The 24,591-nt window shown below is 43.8% G+C and overlaps 2 protein-coding genes across 4 annotated transcripts in view; one reads left to right on the plus strand and one right to left on the minus strand.

The window, feature by feature from the left end:
• Window positions 1-393: 393 nt before the first annotated feature.
• TMEM251 (transmembrane protein 251) lies at window positions 394-4,202 on the minus strand. Of its 2 annotated transcripts, none has more exons than XM_037393496.1 (2): window positions 4,038-4,202; window positions 394-1,964 (listed from the first exon to the last, which is right to left on the minus strand). In XM_037393496.1, the coding sequence occupies exon 2, from the start codon at window positions 1,946-1,948 to the stop codon at window positions 1,553-1,555; it is 396 nt and encodes a 131-aa protein (XP_037249393.1). In that variant the 5' UTR covers window positions 1,949-1,964; window positions 4,038-4,202; the 3' UTR covers window positions 394-1,552. The 2 variants fall into 2 exon arrangements, with proteins under 2 accessions (XP_037249393.1, XP_037249394.1); XM_037393497.1 differs by lacking the exon at window positions 4,038-4,202 and adding an exon at window positions 3,844-3,944.
• An 11,674-nt stretch (window positions 4,203-15,876) lies between these two features.
• Window positions 15,877-24,591, plus strand: part of ITPK1 (inositol-tetrakisphosphate 1-kinase) — a 149,366-nt gene continuing 140,651 nt past the window's right edge. For both annotated transcript variants that reach the window (XM_037394329.1, XM_037394330.1), the window contains exons 1-2: window positions 15,877-15,990; window positions 16,336-16,536. In XM_037394329.1, the coding sequence (XP_037250226.1) occupies window positions 16,442-16,536 (95 nt within the window). In that variant the 5' untranslated portion in view covers window positions 15,877-15,990; window positions 16,336-16,441. The remainder of the gene's footprint in view (window positions 15,991-16,335; window positions 16,537-24,591) is intronic.

The raw sequence follows: 24,591 nt of genomic DNA on the forward strand, positions 1-24,591 counted from the left end.
TTGTACAGGCTACATTGTTTGCAGGTCCTAGCACCAATGCTGACATTAGAAACCAGTGTCTCAAAATACCTCCAAATGCATACAGAAAGTTTCAGGTATTGTAACTGCCATACTTAAACATAGCAACACTGAAAAAAAGTGTTCTCTTTCCAAAGCAAGAGAAAGCAGATATTCTCCAGGATTCCCTTGAAGTAGTCAGAAATGGATTAGCATTTGTGATGATTAGATACTGACAATCACATACAATTGAAATTATAACCAAGGAGTTTAGTTCATCATTGCTTTGGGCCTACTGCTTTTGAAGAGTGAATTTTGCACTGTTTTCATGTTTGGAAGGTTATTTCCATCATAGCTGGCTCAAAAATGTAGTTATTCTAAGAAGAAACAAAAAAGGACAAGAAAGAACAGATTCAATATTATTCAAAATACACAATCAAGTAGTTAGAATTAAAAACCATAGCACTGAAAAACAGAGTTGAAACTATGGCAGGAAATTCTAATGGAATTTCAGTATGACTGAAGAAATTTGCATTCATTGCATGAATGAGAAGAAGGTATCTTACTTTTCAAATTTCTGGAAGAAACATGATTATCTGTCTTACAACCTGTCTGTAGCACACACCCCCCCCCCAACCTAATACCAGTTAACTGTCCCAAATACAAAGTTTCTCCTAGCATATCAGTGCTCCCTGAACACACTTTTGCATCATGTCTGGACTGACATTAGAATGGTAGTAAATTCCAATCACTTGTAACTTTAATCAAAGTAGATTTGTATAGATAGAAGAAAACACAAATGAAGTTTTGTGCAGACCACAGGCCAACACCAGCATAAGCTACTTTTGACATCATAGGAAAGAGAGTTTAAAACACCAACCCTCAGGCCATTGCCACTCCTCACTACCTACCTACTACAACATGGTAATGCTGCAGTCACTGGAAAACAGTATGCTACCATGGGAAAAAAAAAGTACCTTTTTTCCTTTAAAGGTTCACACAAACTTTATTCTTTGCTTCCTGTATTTATATCTAAACTTACTTTTGAAAAATTCATTAAAACTAGTACTGATGTAGGTATTACTTCAAAAAAAAAGAAAAAGCAAAAGAACTGTGTTAAGTGCCGTTTTTATAATCGTGTTCTGATTTTTCTTTTCACATTTACCACAAAAGTAGTATCTTCTCATTGATTTTACTCCAAGGGAAAACATTGGAAATCAGTTTTTTTGCACAGAGGAGTAAAGTCACAGACCAGAAACTTATTCCCCCACAGGATGTTTCAGATGGAGTGCTGCAATTTTGCATCATTAAGGCAAAATGAGGAATACTTCCATCAAGTGTCACACAGGACTCTCCCACTCTGGCCATTCTGATAGACCCATATTTAAAAACCTTTGTAGTTAACTTTTTTTTTAAATAGAAAACAGTCACTCTCTTCATTGCTTAACAGTTTGAAAGAAAAGGCTCTTTCAAGCCTTCACTCAGAACTTCAGTCTTATGATTAGATCAGGCATATGCAATTGCTTCAGAACAGCTACGGAAACTAGAAATTGAGCTAAGTGTCAATCAGTTGTAGTCTACTGATCTGATTAGAGGCCTTCACAAATGTTTGATGACGATTGCAAATAACAGCCAAGCAGATAGGAATGATGCAATACCCAACAGTTTTGGGGTCAGCTCTCGTACAGGAATAGAGAAACAAGAACATCTGTAAATACGGTATTAAAAATATTATAGTCCACAGCCAAAAAGGCAAGGATAGCAGTCGTACTTTTAAGGAGTGCGTCCATGTGGTTCCTTCCTGTGGTTCCTTAGGGTGTTGCTGAATGTGCTCCAGTGCTAGTTTGTTGTAAGTCTCATTGATTTCAAAGACATAATAAAAAGCTGCAGCACTCGCTAACAAGTACAACCCCACACCAATCCATCCCATCCTCTGGCGGAAGTTCATCATTCTCCATGCTCTGCACCTGGAACAAAAGGCAACATATACATTCAGTACAGTTTGGCGAAAGGGACACAGATGAAGCTTGGTGTTTGTAAGTTAACTTTTATAACTTTCCATTACGCATTAGTAAAAAGAGCGCACACACATTTTTGAAGACCCAAGTTCTCTCTACATCAGAGAAAACCATACTATTAGCCTGTTGTTGGCACAGTGGTAATTACATACAATGCTCCAGCAGTGGCTCTGGCTAGTTTAGGGCCTGCTAGCTATCAAGTTATACCAGGCTATACTCAAGTACTGTGTGAACAAAACAAATTACGAATTAGGTAAGTTACCCTATCTGCCCTCGGTGTCTCTTGCTGCAGGATGAGGATAATAAAAGACTTTTTATAAACACAGAAAGTTTGTAAAGTTCTTCGAAATCCGCAAGACAAAGATGCTACTAGCCAGCCAATAACAGGAGCATCACTGCTTGTCTGTGGTGTAGCAACACTCAGTTTTATTAAGCTCTAGCTAAGTGCCCATCTATGAACCATACAAACAGATGTTTTTGATTTGAACGCGAGAAGATAAGTACTGAAGGTATGCATTCGTACACATGTGTTTGCACACATGAAGATACTATAAGCATGTTACTTGCACCTAACTGTATTTGTGCTCTACCTGTGTCAACAGTTGCAGTATGCCTTCTGGAGGAAAAGAGATGAACATCTGTACTAGTAACTGACTCAGTGCAGAACAAACCAGACACCAATCAAATGGCATTTTTCAGAAGAAGTACAAATTACTGAAGCACCACAGACACTACTGGGCTTGATTTCAGCTGCTTTAAGATCTCCAGCTAGCCGTATGGGTGTAGGTGACCTGAAACACTCTTCCAACTAGTCACAAACACTGTAGCTGAAGCGCTTCTGCTCACACCAAGAAGTAATCACCAACTTCCCTCAAAATAGCCCTTGGGCAGGGCAGAGAGAACCGCTGCATCACTGCAGCTGGTTAGTTCTTCTAACAAATACGCTTTTTCAGATGGTTGCAGTTTTACCTTTCCTACCTTTTTTAAGAGAGGGGCAAAATTAATTTATGCAATACTATTTTAAGAAGCTATTTCAGGCTTTAAAAAAAACTAGGCAGAAATGCCTATTTAACGCATACAGAACAATAATTATTAAGTATCAGAGAGAACCATTAATTGATAAAAAAATCACTACACCTTTCTAAATCCCCCTTCCTGAGGCCAAACTAATCTGTGTTATTAGCAATCTCAAAAGGCTTCCTGATTTTCCACATCTGAAGGATATCCTCAATCCTGACCTGACAGAATGTGATCAGGATAGCCCTGCAGAAGTGGTTCTGGCCCTCACACTGCTGCATTTATGGTGGCTAAGAGTCAAACATATAGTGACAGTAAATACTTGAGAATGCCATTAATTATGCCTGTGTCAGTTATTTGTTGTTTAGCTTATCCTTCCATATCACATAACAGTATGTTTCCCTTTAATACACTGGCTTAATACTTTTAGTAGGACAATGGAAATACTTGTGTAAGAAGTTGTTGATCCAGTGGGTAAGATTTCCAGACGCCGTGTTTACCCAACGGCTAAGTCACTGTCCGTTCTTTCCAGTACTTGGGCATTTTAGAGATGGCTAACAAGTAGTCACCTTCAAATAAAATAAAACTTCAAAAGGAATGCACATATTGAAAGTACAAACACTATTACAAACCGCAGCAGATTTAAGATTATAAACATTAGTTGTTTTCTCTCCTGCCCTTGCTAGGCAGCAGCAGCCAGAAGAGGAGCCTCAGCTACGGGTTACACCGAAAGAGGCCGAGATAACGCAGAGAGATTTCTCGTTACTTTCCGTCTCAAGACACTATTTTTACTGGCAGCTCTCGGAAATACCCGCAACGGTCGTCAGAGTCATCCACCCCCGTTCCGCGGGTGCTTCGGGACTCTTCCCCCGCAGCAGGGCGCGCTAAACGGCTGCCGACGTCGCCCACAGCCCCCAGTCCCCCAAGCGCCGGACCCGCGCTCCGCTGCGAGACGAGCTCCGCCGCAACGCGACGGCTCCTTCACTGACGCCGGCAGCCCCTTACCTCCCTCTGGTGGAGAAGGAGGGAGCGGGAGGGCGACGGCAGGCGGCCCGCTCCCCTCAGCCCGCGCCGCCGCGCCGGGACGCGGAGGGGCCCACCGGCCCGCCGCGCCGCTGCCGGCCCGCTACCATCGCCGCCCGGCCACCGCTCCGGAACCGCGGCACTTCCGGCATGGGGAGAACTACTTCCGGTGCGCGCCGTCTGCATCCGAGCCGGGGCGGGGCTGAGCTGGGGCGGGTTGGCCGGCAGCCATCTTGGCTCGGGCCCGCGCCCCTCTGTGGCGTGGTTGGCCTCGCCCAAAATGGCGGCGGCGGCTCCGCGGCGTTGTTCGTCACCCTTAGTCACCCTCCGGTTACTGGCGGCACGGCTGTGGCTGCCGGCCCCCAGCCGCCGTCGCTTGAGCGCTAGTGCTGCTTCGTGTGGTGGCGGGGGCGCGCAGCGCTGGCCCCAGCATGCCTTGGCGGGCAGGCCTCTGTCCCGGCTGGGCTTGCACTGCCTCTTCGAGGGCATTGCCCAGGCACCTGAGGAGAAAAGAAATTTAACAGGCGCGCTGTTAGCCGATAAACAGTTGGCTGTGTTAGCCAGGTGCAATGCGTTGAAGGCAATAAAATGGCGACTGATTATGTGTGGAACACTCTCCCAACAGCTGATACATATGTACATAAAAACCAGTATATATTTATAGGTAAACCTGTCTTACTGGCTTATTTCTATTAAATTAAATTATTAGGAAATACAGTACTAAGAAAAAGTCTTCACTAAACCCAAAAGATTACCTAAATTGACCAAAAAAATACCTGATTTGGTCAGATGTACGCAGTCACTAGTGTGCATCACAGTGATCTTTGGAAGGGTTACTTGTGCGGAAGGTGTTTCAACTTGTCTGAATTCAGCAACTGTTTAACATACACTTCCTGTGCTAGTTAAAAGAATTCTCTAGCTGCATAGCATTATACATAAAATGGAAACTTTTTACTGTGTTGTTGTAACCCCGGGATCATATTGCTGCTGGGAACTGCTGTAACTTCTTACTGAACTGCTTCACAAATTGAATCAACTATGAGCAAGATGGATTTCAGATCCATTTGATTTGTCAAAACCATGACTATTAACTGTCTGTTAGCATTGAAATGACTGACTCATTGGCAGTCAGCACTGAATTCTGTGCTCTGTAGAGAAACAGTGGTGGCCACAACTGACATGCATCCAGCTATAGTTAAAAAGAAGGCTAAAAGATAATTTAAAAGGGTGTGTCAAATAAATGAAAGGTGCTAAAGCAGTGACAGCTTTGTTTGGGTGTAAAAAAATACAGACATGAAGTATTTTCTGCCGTTTTTCTTGGGGGATGTAGCAGGATGAGGCAGTATATCAAAGCTGCTGCAAAATTAGATTTCTGATGGCTTATCCTGCTACGTTTGTTGTTTCAATGAAAAATGTTAGAAAAGAGTGTTTTGGATTATATTCAGGACAGTGAATGACTAAATGCACAATGCTGCAGATATCATTAGAGAAAAATGACACTGTTGAGAGCCCAGAAGAGTCAGAAATAAGTTCCGTGGCACAGAGCAACTTCACCTTAAGACTTGTACTTTGGTTGGTTTTTTGCTTTGATGGTCATCCAACTAATTGCTCCTTGCCCACTGTGGGGACACTAGATGGTGCTCAACACCACAGGCAAAGCCAACCTTTCGAGGCCCGGTGAAACCCTGACTCAGTTCAGAAGTTCCGCACTTCAGTTGAGTGAAGATTTCATGATCTTTCATGAAGTTTAAATAAACTGTTAGTGTAGTTCTGATGAAAGATGTAGGTATGAATAACTGTACAGCTAATTATCCCTGGGACACTGCTCTTGACTAAATGCCATTCTTCCCCTTCTTACAGGTGGTGAGGTCCCAGTTGATCTAGAAGTGAATATAGCTCCTGGATAGCTGACAAACCTACTCAAGTATGGCTTTATTGCATTTTCTTATATTGGGGTTAGAAGTAATGATAGGAAATGGAATAGCCACCACATAGAGCCTACTTCTTTTAAAATACTAACCTAGATGTCAAGGAGAAGGGTTTCAGTCAGAATTAATACATGACTGTGAATATATTGCTTGGCAGTGGATACACATGCTTAGTGTAAAGCCAGCAGTTTCACTTCAGATTCTGAAGAAAAAGGAGTGAAATGTGGGGCATATTCCTCCTACTTAACAAGTCTGTCCTCTGAAGGGCTGGAGTTGGAAAGGGAGGATGGTTTAGGATTTAACCTGCTTGGTTTAAGGGTCTTTTATTCTGTATTAATCGCAGGCCTGAAATTATGTTTATGAAAAGAAAGATCTAAAAAATTTGTGGAGTTCTTATAGCAAACACAAGCTGTCTTTGAAAGACAGAGTGATTTGTAGTATCTTTGGTCTAGATCTCAATTTGCATAGATTCAGTGTTATGCTTAACCTTTGGCAATAGTATAGGAAGGGACACAGCAAATTCCTCAGCTGAAGGTTTGTTTGGGTCTTTTTAGCAGCAGCCTTTGTGGGGGAAAAATAATATCAAAATTAGTGGAACAAGAAGCAACTATTCTCACCTTTAGAGGGGTTTCAAGCTAAATTCCAATCACCAGGGCTGGTAACAATAAGGGGGCAATAGCTCATACTTTCCATATTGAAATGGGCACACCCCCCTGGTGAGACCCAAAAGGGTAATACTCAGTTTGCGAACAGGAGGAGAAGTCAGAAGTCTGATGAATCAAAAGGAATTAACATTTAATGTTCAGGCCTAGAATTAGAGGGTTAATAATGGGATTTTTAACGTTAAAATAAGTGTTTCACTTAGTTTTGACATGCAAGTTATTGTTGGGATTACTGGGTTTATTTTGAAGGCAAAACACAAAGCATCAGGAGCAGTGAGCGCTGGCTGTTCCATAAAGGGCAGGAGCCAAGCATGATAACACAGGTGATAGGACAGAGCCTCACTGCCAGAACCCAGTCTCACACCACCCAAGCAAAGCAAGCAGGGCACACCAGATTCAGCCGAGAGTCCAGGTCATCAGGCAAGTAACGAGGTAGGTCCAAGGTCAAGCTGGGAAGGCAGCCCACAGGTTACAGTCGGGCCTAGCAAGGATAACTAGGGTCAGACATAACCTAGTGATTGCCAGGCAGGTCCATACTGATAAGAAAAGACTGAGGTCAAGCTAGGAAGTCAGCCTGTAAGCCTGGATCCAGATGAACGTGGCTAGATATAGGCACAGCTGAACTGGAGATCCCTACTCCTACATTTGGAGTTTGGGCTGAAGGCCTAGGGCTCAGATTAAATGGGGCTCCTGAGGCCATGGCTGAGGAGCACATGAGGCTTGTTAGGGTTATTAGGTCCTGACAAAGTACACAGGACATGTGAGGGCTTGACAGTAGGAAATAGAAGGGTTAGTTGTAATCTTTGTGTCAAACAAAGTTTTCATAACTTAGTATTAAAGGAAGATCTTCACTAAGCTTAGATTTTGGCCAAAATACAAGAGCAAAGGTAGAAGACCTAAGATACTTACCAAACCAAAATTAATTTGGCTTCTAAATGGAAGACAGAAGCTGAAGGACAGAACGCACCATGCATTCTTTGTGTAGATGAAGATTTACCATAGTCATAGGTAGGTTCTCATTATTGATAAGTAACCAAGAAGTGAAAATCTAACAGAAAAAATCTAAAAAAAAATCTACAGAAACGTTTCTTTCAAGACAGTACATGCCCTCCACTTTTTCAGACACCGATTTTTTGATTCATCAAGAATACCACATTCCTAGATTATTTTTTTCCATCTTAATCCTTTTAGACTAACTCTTGGCTAGAGATCTGGGATCCATACAGAGTCCATATGTGTTGGGATTCCAAGAAAAAAATTGGTGTAGGGGAGGAGAACGGCATGAGCCTATGTGCTGGTGCTCTGATGATCATACCTAACCTTAACCTTGAGAGTCTTTGACTAGTTTTAAGGTAGGGCTAAGCTTCTGAGGCTTAGCTCCTTGAAAATGCTCACTTGCTGGCTTGAGGAGGAAGGCAACTGACAGGAAGACTTTCTTCAGACCCAAATAGGCTCCCATCTCTTCCTTGTACTCAAACGGTAGGGCACAGAAGAGCAAACTGAAGAACTGCTGCTTTGATTGGGGAAAGAAAACACATGTGGAAACCCAAGCCTCATGTGGCATCTGCCTTTAGCTCCAGATGGGCAAACTCCCTTATGTGTTCAAGAAGAGTTAGTGCTGTGTCTATGAAGAAATACAAAAGGGAAAGGTTTTCCAGTGAATCTTAAGTAACACACCCGAAAAACTGAGGAGGCATATTGGGAAAAAAGAATGCCTTTAGGGTTGGGGTTTTTTGGTGTTTTTTTTTTTTTTTCTCAAAACAATGTTTATAGTGCTCATGTGAATTTTTATCAGTGAGTGAATGAATGCCCAGTGTTTTCGCAGCTTGTAGCAGTTTTGTTTAGTTGCTGTGAATTTCATAGTATCCTGTTTTGGTGTAATAGCTTGTTTTGATCAGTTTTTTATCTTACATTTTTTGTGAATCAGAAGCATTAGTTTCCCTCAGCTTCAATTTCATATGCTTTATTTCAGATTTTATGAATTCTTGTTTTGTATAACTTCTTAGGAAAGTAAGGCTACAGTCTTCTGGTTCCTTTTTTGTTTTCTTGTTTTGTTTTGTTGTTGTTGTATCGTTATTTTGCCTTTACTGTTGTCTTTCTTTGAACTTCTCTGTTGGAAATGTGTTTTCTTACAGGGGGTAGCACATCAATATTTTGGGAGCATATAAGACACTTCTATATGTTGGCATTTTTATATTTTATTTCTTCTCATTTCGAATTGAAATATGATGTTTGTATGTTTTGGCTACACTGACTACATGAAGCAGAGGTATTCACTGAGCTGTGTAATCCATGGTGATCTTTTCCTCCTTTGACTTACTTACCATACTTTGAAATGTTGGGACCTTAAATTACCTTGATCTTTAATTCTCTGTTCCTGAAATTCTGCTCTACTTTTTGTTTCTTAGCAGCAGCCACATCTGAGTTAAGCTTCAGGCAATCCTGTTATCCAGGTTCTCCAAATAGCAGCCATACTTTGTTCTTGGTTCTAAAAATATTTACCATATTTCCAACAAATTTTTTGATACTTACAAGTTGAACAGCTATCTCATTACCCCAAATATCTACAGTACACATCTGCCAAAGCTAGAATTACACACTATTACCCTTTGTCAGAGTGCCTCTAAAGAACAGAGTCTTTTATGAAGAAGGTCTTTGGCATTTTAGACTGAACTTTTAGACTTTGTTACGACGCTTCTTGTTCTTTAGTTACCACTGAGTATAAGCTTCATGTCTGTGCTGTCTGCGGTCAAAATAATTCTGGCAGGAAAGAGGTAAAATCTTTGCTTTTACCTTCTGTTTTCAGCCAATTACAAAGTGGCCTCAAAGTTTAGCAAGAGCTGACAAAACATAGTAAAAGAATGCCAGCAGAGATGATGATTGAATATTTCTTTCCATGGCATTTATTTAAACAGAGGACAAATACAATTTATGAAGAAGCAATGCAGGTATTGATCTCACAGCTCCGGCAGTATGACCCAGCATTGTACTGATCTAGAAGGAGAGCTATCCTGCAGAATTTTGGTCAAGCAGTTTTCAGTTATAAACTGCATTTCAGCAAAAGCATTATTCATTGGAGTTTATTGATTTTTAACTAAATCTCCACAAATAATATACAACAAAAAGTCATTTCCAAAGCTGGCATTAAACTTCTGAGAAATCTGCTTTTTCATCATTTCAGCTAAAATCTGAATAGTCTGCTCATACTACCAGAAAGGAGCAGTTATTGAATTTCCATGCTGAGTTTGCTGCTGCTGACGTGTTTGTTCATGTAAACAAGTGAACTAAAAAGTCACCCATTTAAAAAAGAAAAACAGGTTCACAACCAGGGGTCTGCAGGCTGTGAAAATGCTGGCTTTGGTCAGCTGGCCTAAAAGTTATTTTTCAACCATCAGCAGAAAAAAAAAAGTAAAAAAAACCAAACCCAAAAAACCTTTCTCAAGGTCACTTATTAGCGATATGCACTGTCCCTCCTTCCCTCCATGTACATATTCCAAGAGAAACATCTGACCACCCAAGGGAGTGACAGCTCTGTCCTTGTGAGAGGAGGCTGTAATGACGCGCCTGCTTTTTTTTATTATTTTTCACTAATTATCTTCTGTACTACCTTTGTGAAGCAAGTCAGTAATACCATAGAATGACTTTAAAGAGATTTAGTTATTTTCTTTTCTGAGATTCCCAGTTCCCACGCTGTGCCTATCTTGCTTAGACTGTGAACTGTGTGCAGTAGGGGATATCTATATTTAGACTTTCCTGAAGCACAACTTTTACTAAACAAACACAGAGTGAACACAGTTTGGATTAGGCCTTTTCCCACGTTCAAAGAACCCCAGCTTTTTTGCACAGATCAAGATAGAAGTTTGGTGGTGGTAGAGAAGATATAGTTTGGGATTTGCTAAATCTAAGCTTTCATTAAAAAAAAATAATTGTTACGTACATGTGTGTGTCATTTTGTAGGAACGTCTCCCCTGTGTCCTGTTAGAGCTTAGGTATTAGCACATAGTTAGCCACTTCTGAGATGTACTGGAAGAGTCATGCGTGTCAGACATCCATCCATATGATGTGAGGACTGATAGGTTCTTAGTTACCTAAATGTTTGCATACATTATAAAAAAAACAGAACTCCCACTTTCCTACAGAGGTATCAGTGTCTCCCTTTTTCCATCACTTAAATTCATTCTGTTCTTAAAAGCTTTATTATTTCTCATTCTCTAGAGTACTTCAATCACCTAGTATTTAGCCGTTTCATAACATTTTATTATTTGAAGATTTTATTATTTGAAGATTTGAAGGTTTGTCTCTCAACCATCATCTTATGTGGTTTTATTTTCAGAACTGTTCTACGTATTCTGTGCCTATTCTTAAACTCCACAGTTTAGGTTTTGCATGTAAATAATGGAAAGGATTGTGTTGGGCACTTGAGAGTGACTGGTGCTTCATAACATCACACAGTCAGTCCCATTTATTGATGGTATTTATTTAGTCTAACCAAACTGATAGCTTATGCTCTTCTAGTAAACTCCACATTTCAGTTGCCTGTAGAGCTGCCCACTGGGTACAACGGGTGTCCCTTACAGTTCTCCCATTTTTTGGTCTCAGTATTCCTTCAGAGTCCCTAAAGAAATAAAATCTAAGCCTGGATGAATAAAAGACTTGTCTGAGGCAATGGAAAATCATTGTCAGAGGCAGGCTGAACGGCAAAAGTTAATCCTAGCATCAGACCTGGAGAGCACCTAGTTACTCATTCAAGTGTACACTGAGAGCTGTCAGCTCAACTGAAAGGCCAGCATCTGGGTGGGGGGCTCTCGTATAAATTTCATCAACTGGAAGTAGATCTTCATCCTCTTCTGTAGGGAGGGCTCGTTGTTACAGACTTTTGTGGAAGATAAAAACCAGTTCACTGTAGTCATGAAGCTTTTAAGTACTCACCTAGCCCTTACCTGAATTTGTTTTTTTCTGAAGCCCATGCTAGAGGTCTGTACCAGAAGTGGGCACAGAGACCCAGAATGACTGAAGCATTTGAATGGTGCTGTTAACAGCAGATGATGGTTACTCGCAAAGGGAGAATTTAATTAATTTATTAGTAAGTGATATTTGCATAAACATGTGCATTACAAAATGTGCATTAACAGAAGCACATTAATCAGTATTTGCAAATCTTTAAAATAAAAGGTTTTCTATATTTGTTCCTTACTGTGAGGAGTTTGTAAGCTGCTCCTCTTATCACAGCTACATGAAATTACATTTCAGGCAGTAATACCTACATCATGTTCTGTCATAAAGTTCCAAGTGAATATTTAAATGTCTCCATCTTAGCACACTTACTACCACATGAGCACTTGGGCTGTTGCAAAGGAGCACATGGCAGAAGGTAAGAACAAGAGGCAGTTTTTTGGGGAGACCGCTTCTCTAAACAGCAATGCCTGATTTACTTGACTGTAAAATGAAAGTTTGATTTCTAGCTAGCGAGGCAAATCCTCCTGTGCAGTCCCTATGGAAAACAGGTCATTTAGAGAAATGAAGCTGGGCCAAATCAGCCACTGGGGGGGCCTCTCTCCCATGAGCCGCTACCGGAACCCTACAGTGGCTGGCTGAAGTTTGTCTCTTGACTTGTTAACCTTTGTGATTTTGAACAGAAAAATCAGAAATAAGCTTTTATTCCCAAGTACTAACTTTCACTGGTTTATCATTTAAAAGCTGCTGATCTACAGTACCTTCATTAAAGTTTCCAGGCAGCAGCTGAGATTAGAATGTGTTTTGCCAGAAGTTAGGCAAAAAACAACCATAAACTGGAGAAGCTCTACTTCGCTCAGACATGTCCTTTAGTGAACCACTGTGAAAAGAAGTCATATCTGGCCTCTTTATGAATCTTGCAGTAATGAATCAGTTGTAGATACAGCAGAGACCTGAGGAAATGGTATCCCACAATGCTTCTCATGCCTTTATAGCTGCCTCACTGGTGATTACTAGTCCCAGATGCTGTGCGGCATCAGGACTCTTTAACTTTGAGTCTCTCAAAGGCAAGAAGCGGCAGTGAAACACATGCGTGGCGTTTTCATGCTCCCTCCCACCTACAGCCTCATTCCAGCGTGCTGCGTTAGCACAGGACCCGACTTGGCAGTTTGACCAAATGGAAAAAGAGGAGCCCTGCCCTGATATGGAAGGCTCAGCCCTTCCACCTGCCCATCTGCAGCAAAGTAACACCTGTCCTGTAATAATAAGAAATAAAAATAATATGTAAAAATCTTAAACTATAGGCAGTGAAAATTACCTTCTTCTTTCCATTCATTGCAAAAGATCCTATCATGACTTTTGCCAGGTGTTGAGAAAATTGCTCTTAATCATTCACTGAGAAAATACACTTTGATAACTAACAAATGAATGGAGATACCTCATCTTATTCTAAAATGAACTTTGATGGAATTTCACTAAAAAAGCGTCAAGCCTTGTTGAAACCCCTCTATTTGTTGAAAGGGTTAGAAGACAAGGTGTGAGAAATTCCAGCTCAACAAGGGAAACCTGCTTTGACCTGTAAATCTGAAGCTAAGATGAAGAGGAAGATAGTTCTGATTGCTGGAGGGCTCAAGATCTTAATCAACCCTCACCCCTTAATTAGCATGAAGCAGCTCATGAGTTGCAGTTTATAGCACTGGGCCACAAAAGTCACAGGAATGGTCAACTTGCTCCTGATCAGAAATTGGGTAAACGTTACCCTGGGGCTTCATGTGGTCACAGGTTTGGCTTTGCCTGAACTGGCTCTGCAATGTAAACAGAGGATTATAATTTATTTAGCAACATTGTGTAGCAAAACGCAGTACAGTGGCACAGCAGATGAGATGTTATTTCCCACACCTGAAATTTTTCAATGGTTAAAGATGAAAAAAAAGGTAGTTTAAAATAAAGGAATTTACCAGCTTTCTCCTTCCTGAGGTTGAATCTGGTCTCTGATACGTGTCATTCAAGTTTGTCTATTTTGAAGCAAAGCAAATTCCTCCTTTGTAGCTCCTGTGCTTCATTTCTGCAGGAGCCAAGAATGTTCAACACCTTTGATAACCTGCTTTCCCGTATCTGGAATGAAATTCATAAATCTTTCTGCTCTTCAGACTGTGTTTTAGATTGGTCTGAAACCAGGACTTTTCTTAAAGAAAAAACATTCAGAAAGAAGTCATTTAGGAAGATGGCTTCAATAATGTCATGTTTCAAGACATTCGTATTCCATTCTGATGCAAATATAAATTTTGAGCTTAATATACTGATGCAAATTTTAATAGTCTAAAATAAGTCCAGTGAAATGATAGTGAAATAAAGCACTAATATTAGCAAAATAAAACACTTCGAAATAGGAAACCCAGATCAATTTGTTTCAGGATTCTTACTTGATTTTGATAATGTTTGATCAAGTCTGTATTTGCACCTTTGAGTTACAAATTTTCCTGAAGTGTTTAAATATCAGTGTAACATTCTGCAGCAGGAATCATGCTATCAAAACATGTTTACTAATTCTAGTTACATTAATGAATTGTTTATAACATATCAGTGGCAAATAATGTAAGATGAAGGAGAAAAATATTTATTTCTCAAAGCCACCACAAATGGAGAAGAAGTACTATTTATATACATTGTCAAAAGACATTGGTATAAGCTCTTTGCAGGTGATTCCACTCCCCACCTACTTTCTAATATACTCTTGGTTTAGGATTACCTCATCGTTCATGTAAATAACGACAGGAATGTAAAATGGCTCTACCTACTCACTAGGTCAATGACCTCTTTCATATTTCTTAAGGTTTTCCCCCTTAGTTCCTTCAAATGGACGCTTCTAATGCCTTTTTGATACTCTGCTGAAGTTATTAAACCACGTTTGTTGTGGCACTGTGAGTCAGCACAACAGTTTCAGCTGCACGGGACTTCAGGCGTGGTTCACAGAAAGCACCATCACAGCGGCAGCATGCCAGTTCGGGACTGCAGGTACTGCCAACCACTCTATGAAAGACATAATTATTATAAAAGCTACACTTTTAGTTCCCAGAGAGACAGAGAAAAACATTCAGGCTGGGTACGCTCATTTCAGATGAAGGGGAGAAGCAAAGATGGGAAAATTACACTTGCGCTGTGAGATACCACAGTAATTCAGGCTGAAACATTCTTCCTCTGAAATGATGCACAGAACAGCTGCCTCAGTGTTTCAGAATGCACTGCCCAAAAAATCGGAATGCCAGCTCATGCTGGCATCGCCTGCCTTTTCCTGCCTCCTGCAAAACCGTCAAGGAATAGCTGTTGATGAAATTTATGTTAAATCCTTACAGACACATGCCAAATGCTGGAAGAAGGAAGCTAACATGCTTTTGCAGTGAAAGCTCTTATTTACAGGAACCTTTTTGCTGTGAAATATGTACACCTTTATACTGAACTACGAGTTTTAGTATCTCTAATAGAAATACAAGTAGCGGTATAATCGGTGCTTCCTTTGGAAAGCAAATGGAGATGGCTCATCGACAGGCCTCCCAGCCGGAGTGCACTGGGCGCCTCCGGCCCCCCTGGCCTGGTGAGCATGGTGGGACACACGGTGGGACACACGGTGGGACCCGCGCCGGCGGCAGCCGAGCAGGCAGCCCCTTGTTGGGGCGGGGGGGCACGGGACCCTCCCCGCGGGTTCCTCTCGCGGAGCAGAGGCGGGAGCTGCCACCCGCTGTCGCCTGGAACCGTTTAAATCTCCCAGGGACAGCATCTCCCTGGTTTTTGATGCGGACAGCCGAGCCCGCTTTTTTCCTTTCTCTAGGCTGCCGCTTTCTGTGCGAGGCAGCGGGGCGGCGCGGGTCCCCTCGGCGGTCGGCCCCGGGCCCTCGGCCCTGCAGCGGCTCCGGCAAGGGCCGGAGGATGCCCCCGTCGTGCCGCCGGTGGGCAAGAGCCGCAGGGGAGAGCGGCAAAGGCGGCGCAAACACCGGCCCGAGCCCAGCCCGGGCGCCGTGACCCCGGCGGGGCAGAGGCCGCGCGGCACAGCCCGCCGCTAGCCGGCCATCCCGAAGGGGGCACGGTCTCTTTAAGGCGGCGGCGCGGCCCGGCCGCCCCCTGCTGGCGGCGGCAGGCGGGCGGGCGGGCGAGGTCCCTCGGTGCGAGCGGGGCCGCGGCGGCGGGCGTGTCCTGTAGTCGCTCGCCCGCCCCTGTGCGGTGGGCTGGCAGCGGGGAGAGGCGGGGACGAACCGGAGGAGGAGGAGGAAGTGGAGGCGGCTGCGAATAGCGGGCAAATGGGGAGCTGAGCGGCTGCAGTAGCACGGCAGCCGTGCAGCAGCAGCAGCAGCGGCAGCAGCGGGCGGGCGGGCAAGGAGGCGAGAGCTTGGCGGCGGGGTCCGTGCGGGCGGCGGCGGCCCGGGAGAGGGGCGGCGGGGCGCTGAGGCGGGTGTTGCTCGGCGGGCGGCAGCGGCACGCTTGCTCGGCTGGCCGCTTTGCGGCTGGCAGCGGGCGGGCTGGCGGCGTAGCGGCTTCCCCGCCGGCAGAAGCGCCTTCTCCGCCGGCCGCGGTGAGCTGCCTGCCGGTGCGGGACAAGGCCTGCCGGGGGCTGCACGCCGCTGGCCGCCGGCGGCGGAGGCTGCGCCTGGCTCGGTTCAGCGGCGCAGGGCGGGAGGGCGGAGAGTAGCGCCGGCGTCCTCCGCGGGGAACCGACTGATGTTCCTTTCTCTTCTCTTCTTAAAGCCGTTGCTTCGCAGGCGCCGAGTGCGAGCGGTAGCCGCGCTGCCCCCGCCGCCCCAGGCTGTTCCCCCTCCTCGCGGGGCGGCCGCCGCCTCTCCGGGCCGGCACCATGCAGACCTTCCTGAAGGGGAAGCGGGTGGGTTACTGGCTGAGCGAGAAGAAGATCAGGAAGCTGAATTTCCAGGCCTTCGCCGAGCTGTGCCGGTAAGGAGGCGGCGCTGGTTGCGGCGCGGCGGCCGCCGAGGCAGCTGGGGCGGGCGGCGGCCCCGGGATGGGAGCGGGGCCGGGCCGCCCCGCGTTCGGCCGTGGCCTGCGCCGGCCTTCGCGCGAGTTGTGCTCGGTGCGTGATTCCCCGCGGCCGGCTCTGCCCGCCGGGACCGGGGGGAGGCCGGGCTGGCCGGTGCCCTCGGGGCGGCCCGCCCCGTGCCCGCGGTGCGCTGCCCGCCGCTCACCTGGGCGGCTGCCGCGGGCCCGGGAGCCCCGGTGCGGGGTGGGTGCGAGGGCCCGGCGAGCCCGGCCTGCTGCCCGGCCGCCACCCGCTGCCGCCGGAGCAGCCCCGCCGGGGGCTCCGCAGACCTGGCGCAGGCGGGGAGCTGAAGCAGGGTTACCATTAGGAAGGGTCAGACTGCTGGGAACAGCCTTCCTTCGTGTTGTGTGAGGGGACGTGAAATTAGGGTACGTGAGCCCCTGGGCCAGCCGGTATTCGCCTGAGACATGAATGAGAGGTCTGGAGGTGTCTATTAATAATAAACTGTCTCTATTTTCTGCGGTCCCAAAGGTAAAGGTTAGTTTGATAAGCTGCAATTAGACTTTATCTGCATAGCTTAGAGGATAATATATGCAGCATATTACACAATTTTATTATTTAATTGGAAGCGTATACGCCATGTAGGTCCAAGGTCTTGTGACACACACATTACAGCTTCTGATACTGAATAACAGCTTTTTCTTATTTCATTCTAATAGTAAGTTTATAGCAAGTATATGAAATCAGTTCCTGGTAACTGAAAGTATTGTAAGTAACTGGGGTTCTGGTTTCTGTGACGTTTGTTCAGACTTTGAAGAATATATTTTACGAGACTTCAAATATACTTCATTAAAGTGTGTCATGCTGAAAACACCAGTCCCTGTGAAATTTCTGTTGGCAGCACTTGCTCCTTCCTGTAAAGATGAAGGAGGCAGAAGAAACAGAGAACTATTTCAAGAAAGCGACAGAAGCTTTTACATCAGCTTGTGTTCTTGGTGTCCTGTATCTTCTCCTGTCAAACTTCAGCAAAACTTAGCAGAGTTTTTTAAAGTATGAAAGAGGGCACAGGTTCGGGTTTAATATCTCTTTAAATTTCATGATTCTCCAAACAAAATACTTCAGATGCATAACACTAAGCTGTGACCTTACCTAAGAGACTTTTGGTTAGTTTTTGTGACACTCAAAAGTATGCTTCAACCTCTAATAAGCATAAAAAAATCTGGGGCTTTGAGGCTTGGTGTAGATTGGGTTTTGTGCCCAGAAATTAAGGGGAATCTCCAAAAACACATGAAAATGTTTTTTGTAGTGATTTTTCTTTCATTCTTGGTATTACATGCTGTAGGTTCTTACATGTTTAGGAATCTCCAAAACTGACTTTCTGTCCTCTGCTGTCCTTGTTTCTCTTTTTCACTAGGTTATTTGCTTCATTTTCTTCTACTTCAGAAATTCCTTACACTTGTGTTACATAACATGGATCCACAATTTCTTTGTGTACTGTGTAAATTTATTAATAGTTCTAGGTCCTTGCAGTGCTGTGGAAATTGACCCCAAAGTGTCTCTCTTGTTATACTTCCCTAATTTCTTAATGAAAATTAGGCTATCGCATTCTGTACAGGCTAAGCTCACTTAGAATAGCATTTGCAGACATTGGATAGATGTCTGTTCAGTCATGCTTCGATATTTTAAAAAGCATTTAATATTAGCCTTTCCGTAGAAGTGGAGTTAAGTGGTTGGTTTAAAGATCAGTATAGTCGCTGAAGCAGGTTGTGCTGATATCTTGGATGCTCCGTTTTTTTCTTCCTGGTAACTTTCATTGACACTGGTGGGAAGCTGTATTCATTTAGCAAAGATTTCAAGTGTTTTATGCGTAATATCTACTTGATTACTTGTGTGTTTGTAAGCTTTTTGTTGCTGTAGGAAAAGTGGTGCCAAGCTTAACATATATCTTAGCAGAAATATTGTCTATGGTAGGAAATAAGGTAAGCATACTCATTCCTGTATAGTGATTCATGTGTTAGAGTGGACTATGTGTCTGTCTGTCTACGCTGTGTACTTTATGGTGACTGTTACTTGGAATTTATTTGCCTGTTGCCTAGGGATATACTTTCTGGATGACTACAAAGTTTGGTTTTGTTTGTACAGGTTTGCAATGAAGCAGTTATATAATCCAGGAAAGTAAGAGAAGCATCCTCATGAGCTCCCACAGCATGCTGGGTTTAAGTGAGGGGTATTGTTAAGATGAGAAGAATCCTAATTTCTTTGCAGTGTGCCAGTGCATCCACTTTTAGTGCGAAGCACTGGTGTCCTAATAGGGAACATGGACAGACATTTCAAAATCTGTTTGAACCATCCTCTGAGAGAGTGAGTCCAGGTGCTGAACTGTTTTCTTAAGAGTGGTTCCAGGTTTAGTCTCCAGCAGTCCTTCTAAGCTGCAATGTTGTTGTCTCAGCTGAAATGAGACATGAGGGACCATGCAAGTGGACCAGCAGTTAAAGTGCTGCCTTGGGATATAGGCAGACGTGGCTTTGGGTTTCTGGTCCACAAAGACTGGGCAGGAACCTTAAGATAGTTTCCTCATGTTTGTACCCATCTTTGAAGTGCAGCCTAGGCTGCTGGGTTTCAGTAGGTTTCCTTGTTAAATTTTGGCATCTGAATTCTTCCAGTTTTGTTACTGGAGCACTTACAGACATCTGCCTTTTCTTGAAATTTTCACGTGGTATGTAAAGTTCTGGTAATACGTGTGACTGACATGGCAGCTGTCCTGCCTGAACACAGTGTCTTGGGGCTTTTGTCTAAGCTTTATATTCACGAAGTTATCTTCCCTGTATCAAAGGCCTTTTTGCTCACCTGCTCTTCTGGTCCTCACTGTGGCATGCTGGATGTGTCCTGCCTGAGCTGTACTCTTTGTACAGCATAACAGCCTTGGCTGTTCCTTCCAGGTGTAGACTAAGCAGATGAAAGCAATGCCTGTGGTGATACCTACCTCCACGCTTAGCGCCCAGACCAGTAGTTCCTGAGTTACTGGGTCAGAGCTCTCTGCAGCCCTTAATGCAGATTCTGCATCTCTTCCAGGCTTCTGAGCGGTGTGGTGAGCAAGGAGGCATTATGGTTTCACAGGCCTGTTGCAGAAGATCAGTGGTCCCTGGATAGCAGCATGAGAGCTGTTGACCTGGAAGATGGAGCACTTGGCCTGGCAAGTGGGAAGCCAGGTTTCAAGCCTGCAGCTGGTGTCTCCCAAGGGAGACCGAACCTGAAGATGGGCCAGGCTTGCTCCAGCCCTCTGGCTGAACCTGCCACTGTGTACAGAGAGAAATGTGAGCTCCCTCGCTAGTGCCAGGATAGCCATTCTTCCATGTTACATCTGTAGCACCATGGCAGGGGCATTTACTTGGGATGAGGTGCCTTCTCAGTTCTGGTTTCTGCTTCCCACAGCAGCGTACAGTTCTGCCCAGCAACTCCTTTATACATAAGCTGTTGATAGAATAAGGCTTTTATATTCTTTTCTGTGCATCGGTACAGTTTCATGGGGAGAAGAGAGTATCTCTCAGCCTTGCTGATATGAGGGCATTCCTCTTTGAGTTGGGAGGTGGAATTGAGCTCTTCTGTGTGGGCATTTGGTACAGGCTTCTTGTCTCCTCAGTGTATTTATTAGTCAGGAGGCAATTTAAGGAGCTACTACTACCAAGTTGTCCTGTGCTTTTAAGTGAAGCTGCTAGGACATTATGCTTTTTGTTGAACTCTGTATTATCTGCTTGCTAGCATATATGCTTTGGTTGCAGTTCCCTGTGTAGGGCCCCTTACGGGGCTGCAGCATCCAAATGTCTGGTTTGTGCATCTCAGGTAGACTTTCCTGTGAGCCTTTTACACTCTGCTCTACCAAGGTGATGGCACAGTCCCAGAGCTTTAGGTAGCTGGCTATTGGAAAAACATAGAGTATCTATAGCCTGATAAAATGTAAGGCAAGGTTTCTAGGGACTCCTGACTGAGAATTTAGGAGTCTGTGGTTTAAGTGTGTTTTTCTGACACTGTCATGTGTCCCTGCCACTGCTGAAAGGAACAGTTCCTCCATTCTGTAGCTGCTTGGTCTGGTCCCCTGTCTCAAGCAGGGTTTAGTGGTTATGCAGTTGCCAAAGAGGTCAATCCAATCGGTTCCCTGCTCATCACATTGACCTTGGAATGATTGTCATTGTGCAGGTGTGCAAGCATTTATACAAGGTTAGGGAAATGAAGAAGCCCTATTCCATTAGAGAGATGACAGAGCTGTGGTATGAACTGCAGATGGTGGTAAAGGCTATTGGATACCCATATTATCCTTTTGTAAAATATGCATAGATGTACTGCTAGGTCTCTTTAGACTTGTGCATAAAAAGACTCCTGTGCATGCCATATGAGAAGTGGTGGTGGTAGTACAGAAAAACGCATATATTTGTTCAGCAAATGAGTTGTGTGTGTTTGGCACCACTTCAGTTTAATGAGGTGCAGCCATTTACAAATGGCTGTTGGCTCTGTAAAAACCTTCGTTTCCCTGGTAGTTGTTGAGTATGTCATCTGTTAATATAGTCTCTTCTGGAAGCCACGGAGATGCGAGCCAGTAAAGACAGGGCAATGTGAATATGTTACAGTGATACAAGCTAAAGTGAAATATGCTTCATTGAAGAGGAGGTAATTTAAAGTCATGCCATTCTGAATGATAAGCTACTTCTCGGTTATTTTGGGCAAAAGCATTCACATGTGCAACTCACAAAATGGTAGCTTTTCTGTGTAGCTATATATGTAATGAGTCAGAATTTTCTCTTCATATTGTGTAGAAAATGAATAGTAAAGGAGTTGAAGAGTTGCCTGAATATGTAATCCATGTCACGATAAATCCTGCAGTTTGACAGACAGAAGAACTGTGCTTCTATATCTCTAACAACCAGATTATCTGTGGTCAGATTTTATTGTGTTGCAGTTTTTTCATAAAAACAGGGTGAGCATCTGGGAGGTAAACGTTCTCAGGAAATTACAGAAGTTCTCAGAAAATCAAATTTTGACCACAAAAGTAAGTGGAAATGAGGCAATTGAGAACGCCTTTTAGTAAAGCCCGATTTTCTTGATTTTTAGTGAACAAGCCAAATTGTCATCTTCTCTCCTTGGGAGATCATCCATGACAGACTGATGGCATTCACTGACACACAGGAAGCTAAGGCTTCTTGGTCTGGTTTAGGTTCCCAGGTGTTACCCACTGCTGAAGACTCTTCTGAAACTTGAGACCATGTTCTTGAATTGCTGCCTGCATCAGTTCAGCAGGTTTTGGTTTTATGCAAGGGGATGTACTTTTCTTTGGGTATGTAGCTCCTGTTAGAGCCTACGTCATCTGTGCTGAAGACCATTTGGGTATGACAGATCACTGTGGAGGGTTGGTTTGTTTTGTTTGCGGGTGTTGGGTTTTTTTTAATTGTTCTTTATTGAGTTGTGATGAAGCTGTTTTGATGCTGATTCTAGATCAATCTATTGAACATACCAACCAATGATTTTTTTCCTACCAAAATATTAGTATGCCTGATCTAGATTTGTGTGACTCAAACTTGTTTGTTGTTTTCCTTTTCTTTAAGCTAAATTGATTCTTCAACTTCTGCCCATTTAGTTTCTGTGATAGTTAAGCCTTCTGTTAGCACCTATGAGAAGGTACTCTCTTTACTAAATCTACCATAACATGGTAAACACTATTGTCAGGTTGTAGATCTGTATGGCTTTCTTTTTCTCTGCTTATCATCTCTTGTGTGCCGTGGCCTGTGCACAGGAACCTGTGCATAAGCATGAGTTTTAAGATAGATTTAAGAATAATGCTGGTTTGAGGGTATTAAATTAATCTGTTTCTTTATATAGCAGGCCATGAAGTATATTGCATATTTTTTCCAGGAAGAACTTGGGGGATTTTCTTTAACCCCAATTCCTCACAAAACCCCCTAAATACTGCTTTTGTTAAATGTCTGGCTTATGCCAGTTAGCTTTTACAGCCTTAAAAATAAAATATACATGTTTGGATCAATAGCTCCTATTGTTGCTTGTGTCAGTCTGAAATACTGTATCACAAGAAGTAACTGGGGGCGGGATGGGTGGGTAGGTTTCTTTAACATCAGCTCTAACAAAGGCAACTAGCTTAATGGTAGAAATTATACTAAGCCATGGAAGTGTTGATGGTAGTAGCAAAAAACCTGTGTATTTCTTGGAGGAAAAGCGCACTGTATTTCTGGGTTCCAGCTACTTCCAGTAGTCTATAGAGAAGATTTTTACACCCCAGAAGAACTGGATAGATGTGTGTTTTCTTAATCTCTGAGAACGCTTACTGGTAGGCATCCTTCTGACGGAAAGCCTACTGCATTGTGCTTGCAGAACTATTTCACGGGAACATGGAGCACAGCCACTAAGCAACGGAAGTGACTATAACAATCACCCTTTCATAGCCTCTGTTTTGTGGCCTAGCAATCATTTACCTCAGGTTCAGGAAGTTTGTGTCATCCCAGTGATAGCACGTCCCAGTGGATGTCATCTTGGGGTACGTAAGTTGGAACAGAACCTGCAAGGCACATGAAGTAATGCCACCATTCTGCACAGCACTGATAAGACTGCTGCTGCAGTAGCCTCACCTACTGCCTCTGGTTTGGGGCACAGCATTTCAAGGAAGAGGCAGATCAGCTGGAAAGTGCCCAAAAGAGAGCAGTGAGAAGGACTGGAGGTCTTGAACATTGTAAAAAGCTGTTGTAGGAGGAAAAAATAATATTACTCTGCCCCCCTCCCCCCCCCCCCCAAAAAAAAAAAAAGTGTATTCCCCAGTGTCATTGTAGGTAGAACAAAAAGTAGAGGGCTTCGATTGTGCCAGGAAGGAGGCATGCTAGGTAAGTGGAAAAGATACTGCAGTTGTCTAGGTAGGCAGAGATACTAATTACTTGAGACTTCTAAGACCACGCTGGACAAGCATGCTGGGAATGACACGGGCTTGTGGTCCCGTTTCAAGGCAGAGATGCTGACCTCTTCCAAGGTCACCTGGTTTGGTCCAGTCTGTAATAGTGCAGAAGGTACCTGAGAAACAGTCCTTTGTGTACATTAAGTAGTTTGAAGCCCCTTTACTAATTTAGGAGTCATGACTTGGGAAGTCTAGGCACACAGTCAAAATGTGTGTAGCTCTTTCAAATATATAGGCTCAACCCGAGAGGGGTGTCAGAGATGACAGAAGGTGTTTGCTCTGCCTTAATGCACTGCACCTGGGAAGTACTGATTGACAGCCTATCGCCTGATACTGGCCAGGTAACTGTTGAGATGAATAGAACATTGACCCTTTTTGGTGAGGTGACATTCTTGAACATGTCCCAAGTAACAAGGAAGCAGAGCATGTGAAACACGCTAAAGTAAGTGTGATAATAGATAAAATAAGCACCTATGCTGAGCACATCTGTGCCGTAGTGCTGTGGAACAAACCCTTTTCTCTCTGGTTATCTTCTTTTTCTCCTTTTCGAGTTCTGTGAAACAATGAAACCATGTGCTTTAGGAATGGCTTTCAAAATGACTGGGTTTCAATGAGGGGGATATCCTTTAGTTTCAAGTAAAATGTTCTTAGTTGTGGTTCTCTTCCTTCCAACTGCAGTGCTTGGGCTATTTCAGCCAGGGTGCGATTGCCACTCATACAAATTCTGTCAAATAATTCCTGTGAATTGGCAACCAAAGCAGGAGTCTCTTTCTCACAGCCAGGCTACTACCTGTGTGGGCAGGAGGGTGTGTGCTCATTGAGGTTGCTTTGAGGGCTCCAAGAAGTCTGATCTGTAGCGTGGAGCAGGTCATGTTTCTAGATCTAATGGCTTTTATAGGAAAGTAATTGGCAGAGCCAGGCCTGGAACTTGGAAGCAGAGTCAGTTCACGTTGAGCTGTTTAATCTCCCCTTGGATGCCAGTTGGTGAAGTGTCTTGTTTTGTCTTGTCACATACTGCTGAGTCATGCTTGTTTGCTTGCAAGATTGTGAAGTTGGTCCTTGGTCT

This window comes from Falco rusticolus, chromosome 7 (assembly GCF_015220075.1).
Source record: "Falco rusticolus isolate bFalRus1 chromosome 7, bFalRus1.pri, whole genome shotgun sequence".
NCBI lineage: Eukaryota > Metazoa > Chordata > Aves > Falconiformes > Falconidae > Falco > Falco rusticolus.

Coding starts and splice junctions, on each gene's coding strand:
- TMEM251 (XM_037393496.1), bottom strand. CDS start 1,948: ATGATGAACTTCCGCCAGAGGATGGGATGGATTGGTGTGGGGTTGTAC.